Source organism: Scophthalmus maximus, chromosome 11, assembly GCF_022379125.1.
Source record: "Scophthalmus maximus strain ysfricsl-2021 chromosome 11, ASM2237912v1, whole genome shotgun sequence".
NCBI classification, from domain to species: domain Eukaryota; kingdom Metazoa; phylum Chordata; class Actinopteri; order Pleuronectiformes; family Scophthalmidae; genus Scophthalmus; species Scophthalmus maximus.
This window is the reverse complement of record NC_061525.1, coordinates 22,568,657-22,590,024: the sequence shown is the minus strand read 5'-3', so window position 1 is coordinate 22,590,024 and position 21,368 is coordinate 22,568,657. Positions and strand designations below refer to the sequence as shown.

Sequence of the window (21,368 nt, the reverse complement as noted above, 5' to 3'; positions counted from 1 at the left end):
AATTTTGTGCATCAGCAAATCAATAAGGGCCGTGTAAGTCACTTGTAATCTGTACTAATGGAAATGTAATTGAGTTTTTGAATCGATACGTAGCATGTTTTGTTAATGAATGTGGAGTAAGGGGCACTTATTGTTTGTCTGTATGCATCCACAAATGTGATGCTGGGAATATGTCCGCACGGATTGCTCAGACTGACTCCGAACCTTCACCATACAGTTAAGTCCCAGAGACAAAATATGAGTTCGTCATAGGCAAAATAATGTTTCTTTTGGAAAATTAAAAAGCCACGTTTTTTGGTTACTTGTTCAGGGAAAGGGAAGGATTTCACAGGGAGAAATCGATTTTAATAGATTCACTTATAGTCACAGCTGTTCCTTTTAAGATTTTCTCGGGACAGAAGGTGCAGCAAAGTATTCCTGAGGCATCCATTGTGGAAGGCGTCCATCTTATTCGTGTCACGCGTTAGTCACCCGCCAGGATTCCGAGCCACACCTCAGCAACGTAAGAACAGTAACGGCAAAGCAAAGAGCAGAACAGCAAAGATGCCAGTCGACAGTCGCCAAATTCACGTGGACGCCAATGAGCACTGAGATTCTCGAGACGTCACGCATCCAAAAGGGAACGGAATTTTGGTTCTCTCGCGTCGCTTGTGGAAAACCATGAGTAGATGTGTTGTGTTTTGACTCAGAACAAAACGGCAGCGACGTCTAAATAACAATCAACTCCGCCGTGAGTCGAGGCAGTGGTGATTTCACCCTCATACATCATCCATACATCCATCGAGCCGTTAACTTTAGCGCTCAACCCCCCGAGGGGTGTGTGTACTGTGCACCGCATGTGTGTACGCACACACACATAAATATATAAACTCCTTCCAAATTAAGAATCACAACAATGCTATATACTGTATGTGCCTCGTGTATGTCACTGATCAAAGTCCTTCTCCTGCTTTGCCCGCGAGGCTGAGACGTTTTTTATTTTATTTATTTATATATTTATTCTTAATAACTGAAACGGCAGTGAATTATTGATTGACCTGAGTGCTCATTACAATGCAGATCTGGGGCAAGACGGAATCAAAGGGCTGCAGGCAGCTGCCACATTCCCCCGGCAAAAGCATCATAATTGGAGGGGAAGGTTGTTATGTGTAAGATTTATGCTGTCAGGCAGCCGCCGCCCGAGATGGATGAGAAGAAAGGAAAATTTAATTTGGGACACCGTCTTGTACGTTTAATGACAGTGAGTATGAAAGGGGCTGTTTTTTATGGCAGACAAAAAAAAAATCAGAGAGCTCATGTACAGTACGTCGCTCAGAAGGAGGTTACCCATTCATTTATTTATCCATTCCGTTTCAGCTTTAAGTCGCGCTAAATCTATTTTTAACATTATCAAGCGAAAGTCGTACTGTGATTATTTCTTTTTCTATATAATATTTTATTGTCTGTGACAGTGTCCGTGCATTTCCGCCAAGGGATTCACATGAAATATCAATATCAATTAAGTGCTATTAAAGCCCTATTGTGTGTATCAGTGCTGTATTGTAATTAGAGCTGCAACAGTTAATCTATTACTAAACCAATCGCCAACAATTTTGATAACCGATTAATCAGTTCAAGTAGTTTTTATGAAAAAAAAAGAGTCAAAATTCTCTGATTTCAGCTTCTTAAATATCAATATTTTCTGTCTTCTTTGCTCCTCTGTGACAGTAAACTGAATATCTTTGGTGTGCGGACAAAAAACATACATCATCTCGGAGTTTCAAGGGAAAAATTATCGTAATTTTTCACCAGTTTATAACATTTTAGGGATTTAATCAAGAAATCAAGAAAATAATCGACAGATTGATCAGTTATGAAAATAAGCGTTAGTTGCAGCCCCTAATTTTATGAATCAAGTATTTCACAGCGTGCGTATTGCAACCAGTGAGACCGAAGCCGCCACATCACATCCAATGTGCTTGTTACTGTTGTGAGAACAAACCAAGATCAATCGTCAAAATGCTTCCCAGAGGAAACATGGTTTTTGTCCCTTTTTTTGTCAGTAGGTCAGTGTGTTATTACGATTTACAGATGGTAATGGCTTCCCAGTGAGTGCTTAGATGAAGAGCTCCAGCTGACAAGTCTGCACATCTTCCAACTCCTTAGCAAATACCTAAATCCTGTTACTGGTATGGAAACGTTTGGCCCCTGTGCAGCATGGAGTCAGATCGCATGTCTTCACCGACCTCTTGATTATTTTTGTTTGGTTGCTCTTTAAGTTGTAAGTACTGTAGTTGCTAAGGGAATGCTGCATTAATCCCTCCCCCCTACTTGATGTTGCCACGGTAACCGCCCTCAGCCAGACCTGATATACCAGTGTAGATTTAGTCCTTTTGCACAGATGGCCCCAGTAATCTTTCTGTACCACAACGCAGAGCGACATTGGTCATCCGCGGAAACATCGCACTCCCGTTTCCTTGTCACGGACGAACTCGTGTCGCTCTTCAAGTGCTGTGGGGGTGGCATTTAAAAAAACAACAAAAAAATGTTTTGCTGTTGTGACTAATGCTTGTCATTACGTAAAACTGTTGACTGAAAAGAAAAAAAAGATGGCAAAAAGTCTTTGTTTGTGCAAATTGTGAGACAACATTAAGCGTCATTAGCACACACGCATGAGTACGGAGTGAATCAGACCGGTGTGCGGGGGAAACAACAAAGTCCGCGCACTCTTGACTAGACCAGACTAATCGCCCTGATCAACCGGACGCAGTCATCCCTTGTGATGTCAAAGACAATTCTCTCCCCCGCACTCTCAGTGGCCTTCCTGTTGTTTGAAAATGTGGCGTTAATTCTGGCTGGCACCCTCCTTTCATCTGGTCGTCATTAATATGCAGACGGGCTGTTGGGAGAGGCAGAGAGGGAAGCTCGGGTCAACACAACAGCGAGTGTGCGCTTATCTAGGCAAGTGGGAAGCGGATACTTTGTGAGAACGCGGCCACCTCCTGATCCTGCGTCGGCGACTGGACACAAGGTCAGGAGGATCGCATGAGGTCTGTTTGTTTTGTTCTCATGCTGGAGTTTCTACGTGGTGAGACAGGGAGCAAACGCCTTGCTGTCGTAGAACTGTGCCCGGTGCACGGCGCGAGGTCATCTTATCTTTGGCAGGCCGGGTCACCGTCTCCGGATTATATCCGTTAAACGACGTCATGATTCCGAGAGTTAAATACACCACGCTGACCGGTGGGTAGGGAGGGTTTGTGGGGACATCATGCGTTCATGCGAACCAGAAAATCCAATATTATAACATTGAGGTCCCTGTGATTTCTCAATAATATCGAGCTCCTGCTTAAGACATCTACGCGGTCTCCTCTTCTTTCATCTCACCTATGAGCCGGGACTCTCGAGAAAACTCTCCCATTTGTCATTAAAGGCAAAAGTTTTTTGAAGATAGCTCTGTGGCAGTTATTTGCATAGATCCGGCGTTGACAGAAGCATAAATTAAATATAAGGCACCCATAAAAAAAGGATGCCTGACAGTGTATGCGAATGATAGGACTCACTCACCGCACATCCGAGAGCGGTGATTTCCCTATTGTTGGATACAAGTTGCTCAAAAGTGCCCAGAAAATAAGAGATCAGAGGCCTTTTTGCTCGCTGTCGAAGGAAACACTCTTCCTTCACACATATGAATATAATGCAGGGTCAGAAGGCAACACGACTTGTGATCATAACCTTGCAGGATGTTTCAGTATAGTTACAGTGTGACCTTTAATGGTCTCAGTTGTCTGCTATTATTCAGCCGCATGTTTCTCATACAGTGCGAGGGGAGTTTATGATTCCGTGCATATGTGGAGCTACATCGGCGCGAGAGGAGGTCACGGGCGGACCAAGACGGTGCACTGCTACACTTTTCAGGTCATGTTCCCCTGGAGGGCTGCCTGCCAAGCAGAACGCTGTGGGTGAATGGTGAACAGACAAGGGGGAAGGAGGACATGCCTGGCTGCCCCCGTCCTGCCTCCCTCCACATTGCCGCGTCTTTCTGTCCTTCATTGTGTTTGAGGTCTTACTGTGTGTGTGTGTGTGTGTGTGTGTGTGTGTGCGTGACGAAGTTGCCAATGTGGAAACAGTTTGTGTGGACTGAATCGGTGTTCTGTGCGACTATAGCGCTCACTGTGTCCTGGACTGGATTGTGAGGAAGACAACGGGTCCAGTGGACCCTGCCTTCCCAATTCGAAGATCTTGACTTTTGCAGATGACCTTGCAATTATTTCCCTCAGAACATAACTTTGCCAAACAGACAGACTTGAACATCAGTGACTCCAAAACCCAAATGAAAGTTTTGTATTAACTCCAGATCCACTCAACACCAGGAATATGGTTCGCTCTTATGTCAAAGAGTTTTCCTAAACTTGGAGGACTTGTCAGCAAATACGACGCGGCACAAAATGACATCAGAGCAACCCACGGGAAGGCTATCTGACGTGTTTGCTAGACTGGAGCCAATCAGGAAGTCCAAGCAGTGCAGCTTTATGTTGCATTCACCCCAAACGTGAAGCGTATTTTAACGCTGCGATCATCATTCGCGCGATGCAAAAAAGGGAAAAATTCTGTTCCCTTTTGGATGCGTGACTTCGGGAGAAACTCAATGCTAATTGGCGCTCCAGGAATCGAATCACAATTTGTACGTAAATCTCACCCCAATGTGAATGTGAACTTCAATGTAGAAACAGTGCTGAGGTGTGGCTTGGAATGCTGGCGAGTGACAAACACGTGACACGAATAAGATGGATGCCTTCCACAATGGATGCCTCAGGAATACTTTGCTTCGCTTCTTCTTCTGGCCTGAGAAGAAGTGCAACGATGCTGCCAAATTCCAGTGGCCCGAGATCCAGTCCCAAAGGTTACGCTTTAAATAGACTCCATCGGGGGAAAGGGGAAGGAAAGTCAACTCCAAAACAACTGGCAAAGTGTGACAGCTGACTTAAAGGAGATGGATTTTAACACGGAGGCAAGGCACATTAGGACAGATCTCCTCTTTGAGGCTGATCGCCGCCAAGTCGTATCTCTTACCAGGGACGAAGAGAATTAAAGAAGTTAAGAAAGCACCATTAAAGGAGCAAGGGATAAACACATGAATGAATACAAATGAGTATATATATATATATATATATTTCAATAGATAATAGGTTCTTTCTCTTCATCCAAGATCTTCTTCTGATCCTGCCTTATGACTGCCAGGTCCGACAGTTACTCAGTAGGCCGAGCCTTGAACTTGAATCAGCCATCATCATTACTGGGCTGTTTGCTAACTCGGCAGTCCCTAATGGTTTTAAATTAGCTCTTTACTGCAGCCATTCGATGAACTTGGCATAAGTAGTGCGGTCAGTGGTACAGATTGATCGCTCCTCTTTAATTACAGGGCTGACTCACAGCACACCCTGCTCAGCTCACTACGCTTTTTTTTCTTTTTTCTCTCGGATAATAATGTAGTCCCCTTTCAACACTTTCAATCCAAATTTGCATTCTACTGTGCATGCAGGGGCGTAACACTGTTGGCATGCATATGCACAGACACCAATACTGATTACAGGTAATATGCAAGTCAAGGGATCTGGTCACAGATCATTCACAAAGGAGTTAGTAGTATTAACGCATGTCTGTATTAATCAAACATGTATAGTATAGGGTTTCACCTGAAATCTTACAAATAGATGCATGATATTCATTTGACCCTGGGCTTTCTTACTGTAATAATAAGAAATAATAATTGGTATTTTTGGGGGGCTAGGGATAGGCAGAGCAGAAGAGATGGGTTACAAGGTGCGACTGAAAGGTGAGGGACTCGGAGTCGCGGATCTCTTGGGGCGGAGGGACTTCCACAGCCTGGGAGCTGCCCTGGAGAAGGCTCTGTCCCCAAAATGGCAGAGGTTGGACCTGAGGGACCGTGGGGGTCGGTAGGGGGGAGAGGAAGTCAGTGAGATATGGAGGAGCAAGATGGTGGCGGGCCTTGAAGGTGAGGACCAGGATTTTGAAGGTGATTAGGTGCAATGGGAGACGGATGGCTTCCGTAACCGGATCACTGGTGACCCCCAGACTGGGGTGATTGGGTACCAGGATTTGGTGGGTGAGGGCACATGGGTTCTTCTCTCAGACCCATCTTGGACACCTCAATCATAAAAAGACAGTGATGTCAGGAAAGCCAGGACTTCAATTAGATCATCTATTTATTTTTTTACCGCATAATCAAATGTATCCATAACTGAGACTGAGGCGTATTGATGTGTAATTAACTCGACAGTGCATGGCAATAAGCCCGTCACCCTTAAGAGAGCCCTGAATAAACCCAGAGGGTCATAAACTTGCTTTTTAGAATTCTACAAACGTAAAGTTCCCCCCCAAAAACATAAATTCACAGAATGCGAGAGGCAGATGATGACATTCGGTGGAATTGGCTGAGATGTTCGCTGCCGTCTGGCAACAACCAGTGTTGCTGCTGGTGATCCTGCTGGGTTTTCCAGGTCAAACCAATATTTGGCTGGGAGGAGGGGGGGGACCCTCTCCAAAGCAGCAGGCACTGAAATCTTGAGAGCACCCGCCACCCCCCAGCTTTCCAAGGAGCATGAGCACTGGAGAAAAAGCAATTTGGAGGCAAATGAATGAGAGAGGGCCTCCTCACAAGGATGCCGGAGGGGAAGGCTGGCGATGTGCGGCTGCTGTAGTGCTGTGCTCCGGTGGACGTGTCCCGAACAACAATGAGCTTTCCCGACTCGCCTGTCTATTTCAGAGGGAATTCTTGCTCGGGCCCTGCCTGTCACCCCGACTGCGACAGCTTGCGGAGTTTGCGATAGATGGATCAGGGGAGAAAAAAATAAATGAGGGAATACAAAAAAGGGAGAGGAGAGGAATACCCAGCACAGGTGAATGTACGAGAGAGACACGCATGGCTCACTAGCCCAAAATCACTGGGCCTCTTCAAGTGCTGTCACCGTACATCTGTTTGAAGAGGCAGAGGATCCTCAGCAACGGCTGCACACGTGTGCACATGCACAGACACAAGGAAGTGGAGGAGTTCAAAAAAAAAAGTGAGAAATCGTTTGACTCCCACAAACAGGATAGCAGATGGCGTTCACAAATAGTATGGCAGACTGTACAAAAGTTATACACACAAAAGAAAAAAGATTTAAAAAAACATAGCATCAGGGGATTTTTAAGCGTGCACTGCCACATGGTGAAGAATAAACCGTGGGTGTCAAATATGGGACGCAACAAACGGGGGAGATAAGGGGAAGAAAGTGAATGTTAAGTAATAGAATAAGAGACTAAGATAGGCTTTGCGGTATACGGAAACGGTTCTCTCTCGTTTGGTAGCTTTGGCGCAACGATCTATCAAATGAGCAGCGTGAAATAAATTGAAAGGGAAGGAGGGATGAAGATTCGATGAGGAGCGGGGAGATGTGCAGCGCCTGCTCCGTCACAGCGCATCCATGTGCAGCCCCCAGAAAGCTGCTTTCCGCAGATTGGGAGGGTGCTGACATCGCTGCTCACCACCCAGGGCTGAGCTGTGCTATGCATCTAGCGTACATGTGTGTGTGTGTGTATGAAGAAAGAAATTTGATATTCGGGCTCCTACAGCCAGTTAAAAATAAATATAAAATGCTTATTCAAGGTTCTTCCGATTAATAGCCCTTCCAGACTAATCAAATCTCCTGTTCATCTTTCAAGCCAACCAAGGTCTTTCCTTTTTTGATGACCAGCTATTCTTCTCTGACCATGCCGTGTCCGTCTTCCAGTCGTACCACTTTGCACTACATAACATAAAAAACCCAAACCGTACCTGACTCAGAACAAGCTCTTGGTAAAGGCCGGTTATCTCTTCTTTCCTCGACTACTGACGTGCCTCCCTTCGTGAAACCCTTGCCGATAGCCCACCATGCGACGTGATATCTGGACCTTAAAGGACGCATGTCCCTCCCCTAGCTCATCTTCCTCCACCGGCTACCAATGGCCTGACAATACAAGTAACTAATGCCTACAAGTGTGAATTCAAGGTCTGCGTCTTCCCCTGGCCATTGCGTTCCTCCAAAGAATGGCGTCTTGTATCCCCGCACACAAGGCAACCCTGACCCTCATGGTGGAAGATGTCCGAATACGCTGTTCTTCCAAGAACTTCTTGAAGACGCAGCTCTTTGCGAGAGCACCTAACTCTCCTATCGCCTCCTCATACCTTCCTTCGCATTGCCTAACTGGCACTTAATGCTCAACGCACTTTACCTGATCTCCTACGCTTCGTCCTATTGAGAACAATTTAGCACTTCAAGATCTCTCCCGACTGCACCGAAGATTCAGTTTTGTTCGTCAGTTTTTGTAAGTAACTTTGGATGAAAGCGTCTGGCACAATGAATGAATGTGAATGTAAATGGTTTTTAGATTTTTTTTCTTTGTCTTATGGCGTCAAACATTTTTTTCATGCAGCAATTTGCAGTTAGCTGAAGACAAAAGCCCTCTACTGTGTATAGTTGGAATTTTAAATCAGCTCGGTATACCTGTGCACACACTCGGTAACAGATGTATTTGGATTATTTCTCCTCCTTCTGTTCGAATGCTACAGGAGGGGGGGGGAGCATCCTCCATTAAGTCTGTCTTCCATAATCACACACCTGTTCACAGCTTCTCTGATATCACTGATGCAGTTATCATTCCATCTCATGTTTCCGTCAAAATGGCAGAAAAGGCGAGTGCAACATAATTGCCACAGTCAAGTTTTCTTCCCGACGTCTGCAGTTAAGGACACATTATCCATTCCCTACGCTTTGACTCGGATGCTCGGCCAGACTGAAATTAACTTTTGTAAGAGACAAATTGGTTATGTTCTGTACACCGGAGGCCTCCTGAACTCGTAACTGGCCGGATTTTATTAAGAAGGATACTGGCTGGATATGGCTAAGTTCTATGCTCCCTCAGCCCTATGTTTCATCACCCTTACATAGGGCCTAATTTTGATTCAGGGGAAATTTCATAGAAATGAGGGAACATAGGAGTGAGGCAATGACCCCAAGTTCTATTATGTCAAAATTATATCAAAAGGAAACTCAACACTGTTGAGGAATTTTCGTCTATCTCCCCGAAAAACTGTTAAGATGAGTCTTCTCAGGCACCAGGCAAGGTCGTCTCATCTATGGCAAGCCTAAACAATCATTGAGCAGCAGAAGTCTCATTCAAGGTGTCATAGTCGCGGCGAGATGACGACATTACTCAAAGTTAAATACGCGACAGAGACCGGGGATGGGCAGACTATCTTGGGACGGCGAACAGTGTGAACCTGTTGATCTGTGTAGCGAACCGGAAGTCTCCTCAATATTGAGCTCTTATAATAAATACTTACATACATCCACGGTTTCCGTCTTCCTGATTCAGCATCCACTCCGTCAATTATTCCAGTTCAGACACCACTCCTTCAACAGCAAACTACATGTACAGTAAAGTTGTACCTCTGACACTGCATGCCCCAGTAACAACAATAGCTCATGTAAACAGACAAACACAACACAGACAAAAAGTTTCGTCTTTGCTAAGTTTTTCTGTCCCTCTTTCTTTTCCAAGGAACAACAACAACAGCCAAACCGCATTCATTGTTTCATAGTCAGGGCAACAGTTGCAAACTGCGTCTCTTATTACAGAGCTGTCATTAGTCAGCAGTTCCCACTCGCTGTGAACACTATCACTGGCGAAATTAGCAGTAAAAACAGCTCACGCACCAACGCCACGGACGGTGGGTTTTGACGAAAATACACATCCACCGACTGCGCGGCGCCGTTTCTTCACTATATCCACATGAAAACCTCTAATTCCTCACGAGATTCTTTCCTTTTCTCTTTTACCCTGCTCTCAAAGTTCAATCCCATTACTGAGAAAGAAAAAAAAAGATTTGCAGTACGATCCTTGAGAAATAATGAATTCAGATTTAGCCACAGAAATGGCTGATTCAGCTTTGGCAATTGGAGGCGACATTAACAAAAGATACCCTTGGGGCTTTTGTGTACATGAATATTGTTGCTGGAGCACGCGGGTCCAAAACATTAACAATGCAGGAGAGGGAGAAAAAAAACAAATATCTTGCACACAACGATGATTCATTCGAATGGCACACCGTTCCAAAAATGTTTGTCAGAGGACCAGCATCATACGCTATTTATGAGTGGCTGGCATTTTTGAAAGATCTCGCTGAGGGTTTTTTGGGAAGTTTTCGTCCGCCTGCAACAACTGTACGTACAACTTATTTTAATAATGGACGCAACGGGATATTTGTTCAACTATGATGGGGTAAAATAGTAGCAAAGAAAATACCCGGGAAAGCCCGGAAACTACTGTTACGAGCTCACAGAAAACACGTTTCAGTAAAGGGAAATAGTGTCAAACTTTGCAAGCTCCATTTATTTGCCTTAAAATAAGATTAGCTTTAGCATTTCCCAACTTCTGCCGGAGCAGTTTGACCCTCACGACCCCGAGCAGAGGAGTGAACAGGTAAACATATGTAAAAAAAAAAAAAAAAAAATCATAAAGTAAACCCAGCTAAATGCCCGTGCATGCTCTTGTAGTTCCGTCCCCTCCTTTGCAGTCTTGAAGTTAAGAAACAATGTAAAAAAAAAAAACTATAATACCCAAATCCTTTGGGCCTCAAATTAAACCGACAAAGGTCAGTTAGTGTGAGGAAAAAAGCTGCGTACATTACCTGAGGGGGAGCAGCAGTTCAGCTGCGATTCATAAAAAATGAGAATGAGCGCAACTGCGAGAAATCATGTCGAACACTTTGCTATCTTTGGCATTTCATCTTTGGTAAATAACTCATCGGCAAATACAAAAAAAAAGAATTCAATTAAGTGTATATCCTGTCAACGCAGTAAACTAAGAAAATGTAGCCGTCAAAGAAATCCGTGCCTTAGCTAGAGATAATGAAAGAAAAAAAACATCAGAGACAGTAACGGATCTGTCGAAGTCACAGCGATGATTCCCAAAAAAAAGGACCCACATTTATTTATAATATTGTCACACATGTTGTTCAGTGGAAGAAGGAAAAATTTAACGCCATCCTGGTGGACTTTGACATGTTTCTTTTTCTTCTTCTTCTTCCCAAAGACCTTTATGGACCAACAGCGACCTTCCTCTCCCTTTGTTCTCGTGGTCCCACACCTAAGGTAGAAAGATTGGAGCAAAGGTCTGGAGCAGCGCCAACTCGCTGCAAAGGGGATATAATTAGCCTCAGGGGTATTTTTTCTCTCTCCTCTTTTGGACCTGAAACCCTGCATTTTCTCCTCTTCATGACTAATTCACGAGACCTTGATTCTCCTTTGGCATCTGGGGGTGAGCCCGCGAGCCGTGTAAACGCTCCGACCGATGAGGTCCACTGTCAGTTTTGTTGTCGGAGCTTGTTAATGAAGGAATCCCATTATCCTCACTACATGTTGACGCCGCCGTTGCTTCGCCCCCTCGTCATCGCACCGCAACTTTTGCTCTACTTTTTCCTGGCTTGCTTATGAAATGTTTTTGTTTTTTTCTAAACTGGCGGTTCAGTCCGGGTCACCGCCGCTGAATCTTCGGATCGCGTGACCTTCCAAGGACAAACTCAGCGAAGTCCTTCGGAGAGTGAAAAGCGAGAAAATGGAATCACATGCAGTTTTGTTCTTTTTTCATTCTCCGGCAGTGAAAAAAAGGTTTTGTCTCAGTGTTATGGGGAAGAAAGAGAAAAAAAGAAGGTGTGTTATGTGATTCCCGAGCCCATCTGAGTCAAGTCCCTCTGATATGGCACATGGAGGAGTTTGGGGCCGATATTGAAGATGGAGGGGAGAGTTTTAGATTTATTCTGCTGTCAGCTCGGAGGAGGGAGGGGGTGTGTGTGTGTGTGTGTGTGTGTGTGTGTGTATGTGTGTATGTGTGAGTGTGTGTGAGTGTGTGTGTGTGGGGCCGTAGCTGTGTTCCGAGTCGATAGACACTCTGTCACCGCTGGCAAGTAACTGACAGCCTCGGAGTTTGCCGTGACACGGGCCTTGCATATATTTCCTTCCGTTACCTCACGTGTGTGCGTGCGTCAGGCCTGGATTTCCACCTGGAAGTGTGCGTTCTGGAAGTCGGCTCACTCAGGCTTTATTGGTGCGGAATGATAAAGTCTCTCACACTGCTGCCAAAAAGGTAATAAAGGCTTCCTCATCTCTGATTACTTGTTTTAATACAGCGGGGCCGACTATACTGAATAACCCGCTGTACAGTGTGTCGCTTGCAGTCCTAAGTCAAGCATCGGCAAATTGTTTTCCTTTGCTTTTTTTAGCCCTCTGTTGAAGTGTACCTAATTATTCAATCCTATCCATTTGCAGGAGAGGGCTTGGGAGCCAGAGAAAAGTAATGCCGCAATTTGCCTTTCCCCCCTCCCTCTCACCCTCTCTCTCTCTTTTTTCTCCTGCCGCCTTCTCCCCCTACAAATCGTTACTTTCACTTTTCATTAGGCCGAATCAATACGGCGGATCAGTCGCTCGTGGCGAGGATACTGCGTGGCAGACACCCCTCTTTCTCCCTCTCACAATCCCCCCCCCCCCCCCCCCCCCCCCCCCCGCCTCATTCCTTCTCCCTTATTCTACTTTTACTTTGTCATTGACTCCACCGAATCTGCTGGTGAGGAAGGTCTGCGTCAGGCAGCAGGAGACGGGAAGCGGCAGGAAACTTGATGGGCCCTGGGAACGGGATGCCTTTTGCACTCTTGTTAGCCAATAGGGCAGAAATGGCATCTCTGAATGATGAAACCAATAAAGTTTAATTAAGAGTCTGTAACCTCCCAAGCTCAGTGTTATAATGGAAATGGAGGCTGCAAATGTTAGGGTGTGTAGAATAAAAAAATACATATTGACACTGGCGGCCAAATGGAAAACATTTGAATACAAAATACCTCTTCCGATATGTGGTGATTCGCTATGGATATATGGATGCAGATATCAATGACGTTGGAAAATCTCAGCGCGGATTGGCTTTCGTGACATCGCGTCACACTTGAGTTCAAGTATTTCAACTCAAGCGGGTGAAGCGAATGTCGCCTGGCATTGGCCAAATTGACTTTGTGTGTAATTTCATTGGGTCTGAACCTACAACAAGAAAAAAATATAGTGTACAAGGACGCAAACTGCACATTTGTGAAAGCGCCAATTGTTGCACCACTTTTTTCCTCGAGCCCCTCGAACGTCTTCTGTCAAGTGCCTCGTTGTCATGTTCTCCCTTGGAACACCTGGTGCCACATGTGCTCAGTTTGTTCCAATGATAGATCAGATATGACACAGATATGAGACCAATGAGACAGGTTCTGTGATGTTGATGTGATTTTGTTGTTGTGCACCTTAAACCCTCTGAAGAGCTTCAAACGTAAAATGAAAGATCTAAAAAACTAAAGGATGGATGAGAAGCCGGTGGCGCCACTCAAGCCTTTTCCAGGTGTTGTTCAGTGAGAGTGTGTGTGTGTGTGTGTGTGTGTGTGTGTGTGTGTGTGTTTATTTTGGACTCACCCAGCACGGTGAGGCGGGCAGGACGGGACCTCATGGCAGCCTGGACGGCCTGGCACTCAAACACAGCGTCGTCCATCAGCTCGACGCGCTGGATTCGCAGGTGATGCTCTCCTGAACCGTGGTCGCCAATCACTGTGTAGCGAGGGTAGCCTGCAGGGCAAAAACATATTTGCTAATTTTCAATCCCCCTCATCAAAGCAAAATCAAAAAAGGCAAAAAGCATACAACAACGACACCAAACAAAAAGACACAAGCATATTTTTCATCCAAACATGTTTTGATTGATTCGCCAGGCGGATTGGGACGGTGTCAGCAGTATTGCGGGAATTGTCCCACACCGTTGTGGTTAAGAAGGAGCTGAGCCGTAAGGCAAAGCTTTCGGTTCACCGTTCAATCTACGTTCCGACCCTCACCTTTGGTCATGAGCTCTGGGTAGCGACCCGAAAGAACAAGATCGCGAATACAAGCAGCTGAAAATTAGCTTCTTCCGTAGGGTGGCTGGGAGTCGGGACATTCGGAGGGAGCTTGGAGTAGAGCTGCTGCTCCTTTGCCTGGAAAAGGGGGCAGTTGAGGTGGTTCGGGCATCTTGTCAGGACGCCACCTGGGCGCTTCCTTTGGAGGTTTACCGGGCACGTCCAACTGGGAGGAGACCTAAAGGTAGACCCAGAACTTGCTGGAGGGACTGCATATCCCATCTTGTCAGGACGCCTCCTGGGCGCCTTCCTTTGGAGCTTTATCGGGCACGTCCAACTGGGAGGAGACCTAAAGGTAGACCCAGAACTTGCTGGAGGGACTACATATCCCATCTGGCCTGGGAACGCCTCGGGATCCCCATAGCTGAGCTGGGAAGCGTGGTCAGGGCAAGGGATGTCCGGAACACCCTGCCTCCGCGACCCCAATCCCCGGATAAGCGAAAGAAGATGGATGGATTGAAAAAAAATGTCTCCATATTTACAGTGTAGAATATTGGCACAAGCGTATTGAGTTTACTAACGCCACATAATCCTATACTCCACATAGCTGGTCGGTGAGCAATAGATTTCTTTATGGCTGAATGTAACTTTTGATTGTTCATTTGTTCATTCGCTCACAATGTATTTTCATACATGTTTGTTGTTGTTTTGGTTTTTTTTATAGGACTCCGGCCAATGATAATGAGCTGCTGTGGAGGTTTGCTGCATTCGGGGAGAATGATGTTTTACTGCAACTGTAAAACGGGAACAGCTCGGGTTCGAGTCGTTTCAGCAATCGCTCCGTGAAATGATTTACAGTTTAATAATGCAAGAAAGCATTGCGGTATCCAAGAGACCTGGGCATTTTACACAAGTCAAGCGAGATGTTTTTTAAAAAAAGACCCCCCTTAACTATCATCAAAATATGCATTGCGAGTGTGCTGTGGAGTGCATCTCTCCACCGGGGCGAATAAGCAGGAAGGAGAATGGTGCTTGACTGGAACGCTTTATGAGGTATTTCTCGTGCTTTCTGAATTGCTCGTCTCAGATGATCCCTTTTTATATGTTTCTCTCACTCCGTCTTTGTAATTATTGGGCATACAGTGAGTGGAATGAAATGAGAATGTGTCGGGGGGAGTGGAAAAGAATTGCTCTCCAAAATACGGTACGAATTTCCCCGACAATAATTGCTTCTTCCCCCTCCCCAGTGGTCTTTAAGTAATGGATCAATGATGAAACCAGTTGATAGGATTGGAGAATTTAACAAGGCCAGACTCTCTCTAACTTTTTTTTGCTTTGTAGAAAATAAAACTTGGACTTTAGACTCACTTTACACTTGTCATTTCCATTCCAAGGTACCCATCCGGCCACCGCGACGATGCCAACAAACGTTGGAGTGTAAAATATTGATTTCTCAGTAACAGCTAGCCAATGACTCATGTTCGCTTCAGAGATCCCCCCCCCAAAACACTCCAGTCTTCCACTGGAAAGGTTTTACAGGCCGGTTAGATGTTTAAGTGCTAAAAAGGGGAACATAACAAACTGGGCAGCCTTAAAGCGCCTTTCAAAGTCCTTGAATATGTCTACCGCAAAAATGATAAAAAGAAGAAAATACATTGTATGCTCAAAGAAAGTCCAATTACACACTGTTGCTTCATTGAATCCAGTCACCTTTAACTGAGCGTGAAGTGGGCTCATTTTACGCTGGTGGGGTGAGTTACAGCCGATTAAGGCACTCTCTGCTTTTCATCCACCTACGTGTGGGTCCACGCGGCGGGAGGACAGAGGACAGACGAACAACTGAACGTAATTATTGCGACTGAGGAGGAGACAAATTGAGGAAGGCTTAATAAGTGGTACGCTAACTAGCAGGCACCCACGGGGGGGGGGGGGGGGTTACAAAACGACCGCCTCCTTTCTTTGGATGTATCCTCAATACTATGAATTGCACACTTAAGCTACAGTAAAAGCAAAGGCTTCAGTAGAGCAGGTTGTAAACGTATAACGGGGGTTAATAGCGAGCCGGTCGCAACTAAAAGCCCTCCATTATTAATATTAATAACCACTGACTCCCAAAAAAAAGAGCTTTCTGTGTTTTTATGTCCAGAATATAGTGCCTTTAAAAAAAAGAGAGAAAGCGCCATTATGCGCACAAGGTCACCCGGAGAACCATTCCGCTTCAATTTTATGTTCATTGATGAGATTCAAAGCAATAATGCCACCGCGGATCACAAGGGGTAATGATCATTGCACATTCTGAGTGATGTGACCTTGATTTGACTCCTCCTAGTGAGTCTTACCCCCCCCCCGTTCCCCAAAAGAACCAGAATTTAATTCACATGCAGTTTTAATTTTTTCACTCCTCTTAATTGTAGCAAAGGAGAAACCATGCAGATTTCCCGTTACACAAACAGATGATGTGGTCAATTACCTCATCTGCTGCCTGCGGCAGATCTGAGAATAATTTTTGCTGTAGGAGGACGTGGCTCCGTTCCAGTTTCACTCTCCGTGTTGTTATTCGCCGGATTCCAAAGAAAGGAAGTCGTCTGACGGTAAATGATGAGAATGTTATAATCTCATTTCCAAGCGACGTAAACACACCGTAATGTGTTTAGGTGGGGGTTGTTTTTTTTTGTGCCACCTTCATCATGCACTTTGTCAATGTGATTGAAATGGTACGCCGGCAAAACACGTGAAGACTGATCACTTCTTCAACATGTTTACACATAAAGGGGCCATTGATCAAAACCCTCAGCAAATCCAAAAGAAAGCCACAATGTGTTAGCCAAAGCAAACAATGTAAAATAGGCCCATTAAGGTTTAATGAATCCATCACAGCGGGGGAATGGATTTGTCTTGAGGCTGGATCAATGGCGTGTGTGCGCGTGCGTGCCGACACTTGCGGCGTGGCCTGTAGTGATTTATGGGATTCACCTCCAACGCGCTTCACGCACAGTGCAACCACCAGGGGATGGGAACAGGTTAGCCGCAGCCGTGAACAGGTGAGCGCCGCTCAGATCTGCTCCCATGAGAGGAAAGACTGACACGCACGGTTGTCACATTCTCTCCTTCGAGAGCTCGTTAACCTGCGGCCCATGGCGTAATGCGTATACAAAACACTCCCCCCCCCTCCAGTTAAGTCCGGGATAATTCACTTAGGTCTATTGTCACCGTCACCGCCATGCATATTCAGGACACTGATTGGGCATGTTTCCCGAGCCTCTGTGGTGGCGGTGGCGACTCTGCCTTTTCTCTAATTGGAGTGTGGCAAACGCCCACGACGCACAAAAAGGGCACGAATAGGGGGGGAAAAAAAATCCCAGGGACAGATAGGAATCATATGGCTTTTGTGTCGCCATTCCTCGCGCCGAATGGCGACAAGTGTTCCCTCTGGGTTTTTAATCACCGCTCCCCGTGAATGGAAACCAGGGGTCCCGGCGGAGCTTTGCGTCGGCAGCTTTCCCTACGAATCTGTCTATGAATAGCCGAGCAGAACCTATATTATTGAAAACGCTCGGCGCCTGCGACAATTTGATTCGTTGCACTTTTTATGTCTACAGCTGCTCTACTTTTTTCCCCCGCTCTCATTGTGTACATCAGATGTAGTATCGTCACTCTTCTTTTTCTTTTTACTACCGCGTGCGTCGCTCTCTTTATGCACAGGGAGGAGTGATAAAAAAAAAAAAAGGATACCAGCTGTGGAGCACTTTATTTTTGACAAAAGTGTCATCCCGCCTCAAAAAGGAGGCACTCGCAAGCTTCTGTCCGTATTATGCTGTCGATGTTCGAGACCCGTCTCCTTGTGGGTTTTATAAACATTTTTAGGAGAGAAAGATCACATGGCTATAATATATCTTGGGCCTGGTTGTGGAGAAGTGCACCGTCAGGCCTACACAGCCTTCTTTTTTATCGCTATTAAATGAATCACACATGTGTTATTAAAGGTTGATCTACTAGAGTTTCCGTAAGCCCCCCCCCCTCTCATTTTTCTCTCTGGATCCTTTTCTCCGACTCGGCCCATCGTCGAGGTGAGATTTCATCTTCATCGTCTTGTCTCCGTAAGTTAATAAAATAAACTCTACATCTGCAGCTTCACTCTGACCCCAAATAAAAATTGTGCCCTCTCGCCTCCATTCTCTGTCTCTCTGTCTCCCCTCCCAGTCTGCCTCCTCTTCCCTTCCGAAGGAGCCTCGGAGACGGCGGGACCATTGTTTACTGCAGCCCCCTCAGCCTCCCCTGGGCCAGATAAGGACTTGAAAGGGGGGGGGGGGATGCTTCGCTGGGGCTCCGTCAGCCGCCGAGGTTTAATTACGGACCCACATCAGTGACAGGCGAGAGTTTGGTAAAGGTCAGAGGAGTGCAGAAGATCCTCAATCTCTTGTGGAATACATATTTAATCACTCCCTGATCATCAGAGAATTGTGTGTTTAAAAGAAAGATGAAATGGCTGCGGTTGGATCTCGGGGCGTTGTGTCTTGCAATCACACAACAGCCTCGAAAATAAACGTAGTGGTGCGTCCCCGTTGTGCAGATTCAAATAGACCTCTGTCTTTGGACGCATTTTAACGGTCATTTCAATAAGTGATGTGGGCATCTGTTGCCTTTTTTATGGATTTTCTCGTTGAGCTCAGGGCTTCAAAATTTTTTTAAAAAAAAAGGTTGTAAATGTTAATGCAGGGCGGAGCGACGTGTTTCCTCAAGGTCATGAATATACGTAAGGCCTCGATCGGTGGAGCGGGCGGGGCTGCTGAACGGCAGTGGCAGTGGTCACTTTTTACTCCAGATTAAACAACTAAAGCAATCACACACGAGGTGCGTCGTAATTAGAGGGAGAGCCGGCTGTACTCTTCAAACAGCCATTCAGCAGCCTGGAGCGCCGGAGAAAGGCCACTGCCACTACTGGCTCAACATCGCACTCCGCCAGAAGCCAGTATAAGGGACTTGGTGTGCAACAGACACAAGGACAAGACACTTGTAATGTAATACTTTTATTGCATACAGTACCATTGCGAGGCCCCTTTCATCCATCTGTCTGTGGACTGATGTATATTTGGCAAAGTGGCAGATGGTGACGCGAGCAGGCTTTCGACGGCGGAAAAAGGCAGCCGTTTTCAATGCGACAGCTAATGTGCATTGCCGTGGTGTAATTGATGGGGGGAAAGTGAGGATGACAAGAGGAATGCAGGGCGACGCTTCTCTTACCGGCGAGGTCCCTGCCAACTCCCAGCGCTAGGCCGTCTTTGATCCACAGGACGACGCCGTGGTAACCGGGGATGGTGCACGGCAACGTCACCGGCTGGCCCGCCACCACCACCAGGTCCTGTGGCTGCTGGGAAAACACGGCCTCCGCCCCTTTGGGAAACAAATCGAGAAGAGGGAAGGGTTAGGTCCAACTTATTCCAATAATTGTTATAATCGGGAGAACAGGGTCAAAGTTGAGAATAAGTGAGGTTCTACGAATACACAAACTGCCCCATTTCCACCAATTTCACTCAGGCGTCTTGTCAACGTCGCGCTGAAAGAGAAATCCTAACGGGTGATAGCAAATGTGTGGGATATTCTTAGACTGTGTTCACGATACAGGAGCGAGATACTGTACGCGCATCAGAGAGGTGCCGGGTGCAGCGGCACAGGGACCGGGGGGGGAGACAGCCGCCACGACTCAGCTTTTGGTTCATTTAATGGCGGATGTCACGGTACAGATGGGGGCACACACACACACACACACACACACACACACACACGAACACACACACACACACACCGCGGCAGATAACACCAGCTTGTCTGCCAACACCGCTCGAGTGGCATACATTAACTCCAGTTCACACCCGTGTATTCCGACCGAGCGGCCGCTATTAGCCGCGCTCCCCTCTCTCCCTCCCACCCCCCCCACCCCGTGTGCTCAGGGAGAAAGTGGCGTTGCAGTGAACTCCATTAGAGGCGGAGGGTGTGTTAATGGGGGAGGGTGGGTGGGCGGGGTGGGGGTCAGTTTTGTGGATCAGAGTGGAGGGGCACAGAGTGGTTCTGATGTGTGTGGTTAGAAACACTGGCAGGCTGCCTGTCAACTAAGGCCTATGCGCGCACAAACACACTTGCATGCATTCATACACAAATTCCAGCAAAGGTTTTTTTAAAGCTACAGTATGTAATATTTAGGAACTTAGAACTTATTCACAGAAATTGTATATGTTGTCCATGACTACGTGTTCACGTATGTATAATCACCTGCAACAAAGAACCGATGTTTTTTCGTCAACTCTGAATGAGTTAAATGTAGTTCCATGAGGTGGACCCGACCTCTCGCGTGAGTCTCCATGTTCGCCATGTCGTGTTGAATACTGTTGTTGAACTAAACGGTCCGGAATTAGTCGCGTTCGCGTTGAAATGTAATCAGCGGTGCGCCGTCATAAAGTAAAAAAATTAAGCTTTAAGTCTAGTTTTGTTCGCGGGCAGTTCTTTTTCAATCCAAATTTCTACGTTCACGTCTATCACCATCTTAAACAGTAACATCCTTATTACGGGCAAAAACACACACAATACAAAAAAAAACAGGTGCAGTATTATATATCTCATAATGCCGAATCTGCCTCAAGCGATCATTTTCCAGGCTAATCGTATAAACTAATAAGAATAATAACATGCAGCGAAATCACCATAAGCAGAGCAAAACAACAGCGGCGAGACAATGAGAGCGCATTTTTATTTCGCATCTTTGCATCAAATTGCGGTTCCCTGTATACGCCTATGGTTTCATATCCGTAAAGGAAATCACTTATACCTTATTGCAGACGAGGAAGTTGATTAGCTCTGTTGAACGATTTCAAACTGCATCAGAAGAAAGACGGGAGGACACTGAATTTGATTTTGTTAAAAAAATATCATCTTATCAGTTTTTCAGGCCTAAAACTTAAATTCCATGTGATGGATCGCCGGTTAAAGTGGAAAAACAATACGTTTTCATATTGATTCATATCCCCGCACTGTGACGCGTACGCACACAGAGGTACACAATCCTGTATACGTGCACTGCCTCATTTGAATATACATCTACTACAGCAACACCGGGGGCAACTTCAAAGCGTGTACCGTAAAACGGCTTCTTTTGTAAAAGGTGCATGTATGTTGCGGCGGATGCTGGATGAGGTGAGAGATTTCATCTTCCCCCGTATATGTGTTGCCCTTCAAACGCCAGACAGCTTTGTTGCAGCCCTGCCTGCGTTTTATTTTTTTCCTCCCCCACGCGAGGAGCTTATCACAGCCGTGTACTCTCTGCTACCCACAGTCGGCACAAACAAGATGAAGCACGCCAAGGCGGGATCTCCTGGCTTGTTTCTGGGGGGTGGGGGGGACACCACTGCAAAACGACGGAGGAATTTTGTATCACGACGTATATTCA

General features: G+C 46.0%; 1 protein-coding gene across 1 annotated transcript in view; it reads right to left on the bottom strand.

Moving 5' to 3' along the window:
• LOC118299765 (kin of IRRE-like protein 3) overlaps positions 1-21,368 on the bottom strand; it is a 145,429-nt gene that overhangs the window by 47,639 nt on the left and 76,422 nt on the right. The window contains exons 2-3 of the mRNA XM_047335773.1: positions 19,172-19,321; positions 13,518-13,667 (exon numbers count right to left, since the gene is read on the bottom strand). Coding sequence (XP_047191729.1) covers positions 13,518-13,667; positions 19,172-19,321 — 300 coding nt within the window. The remainder of the gene's footprint in view (positions 1-13,517; positions 13,668-19,171; positions 19,322-21,368) is intronic.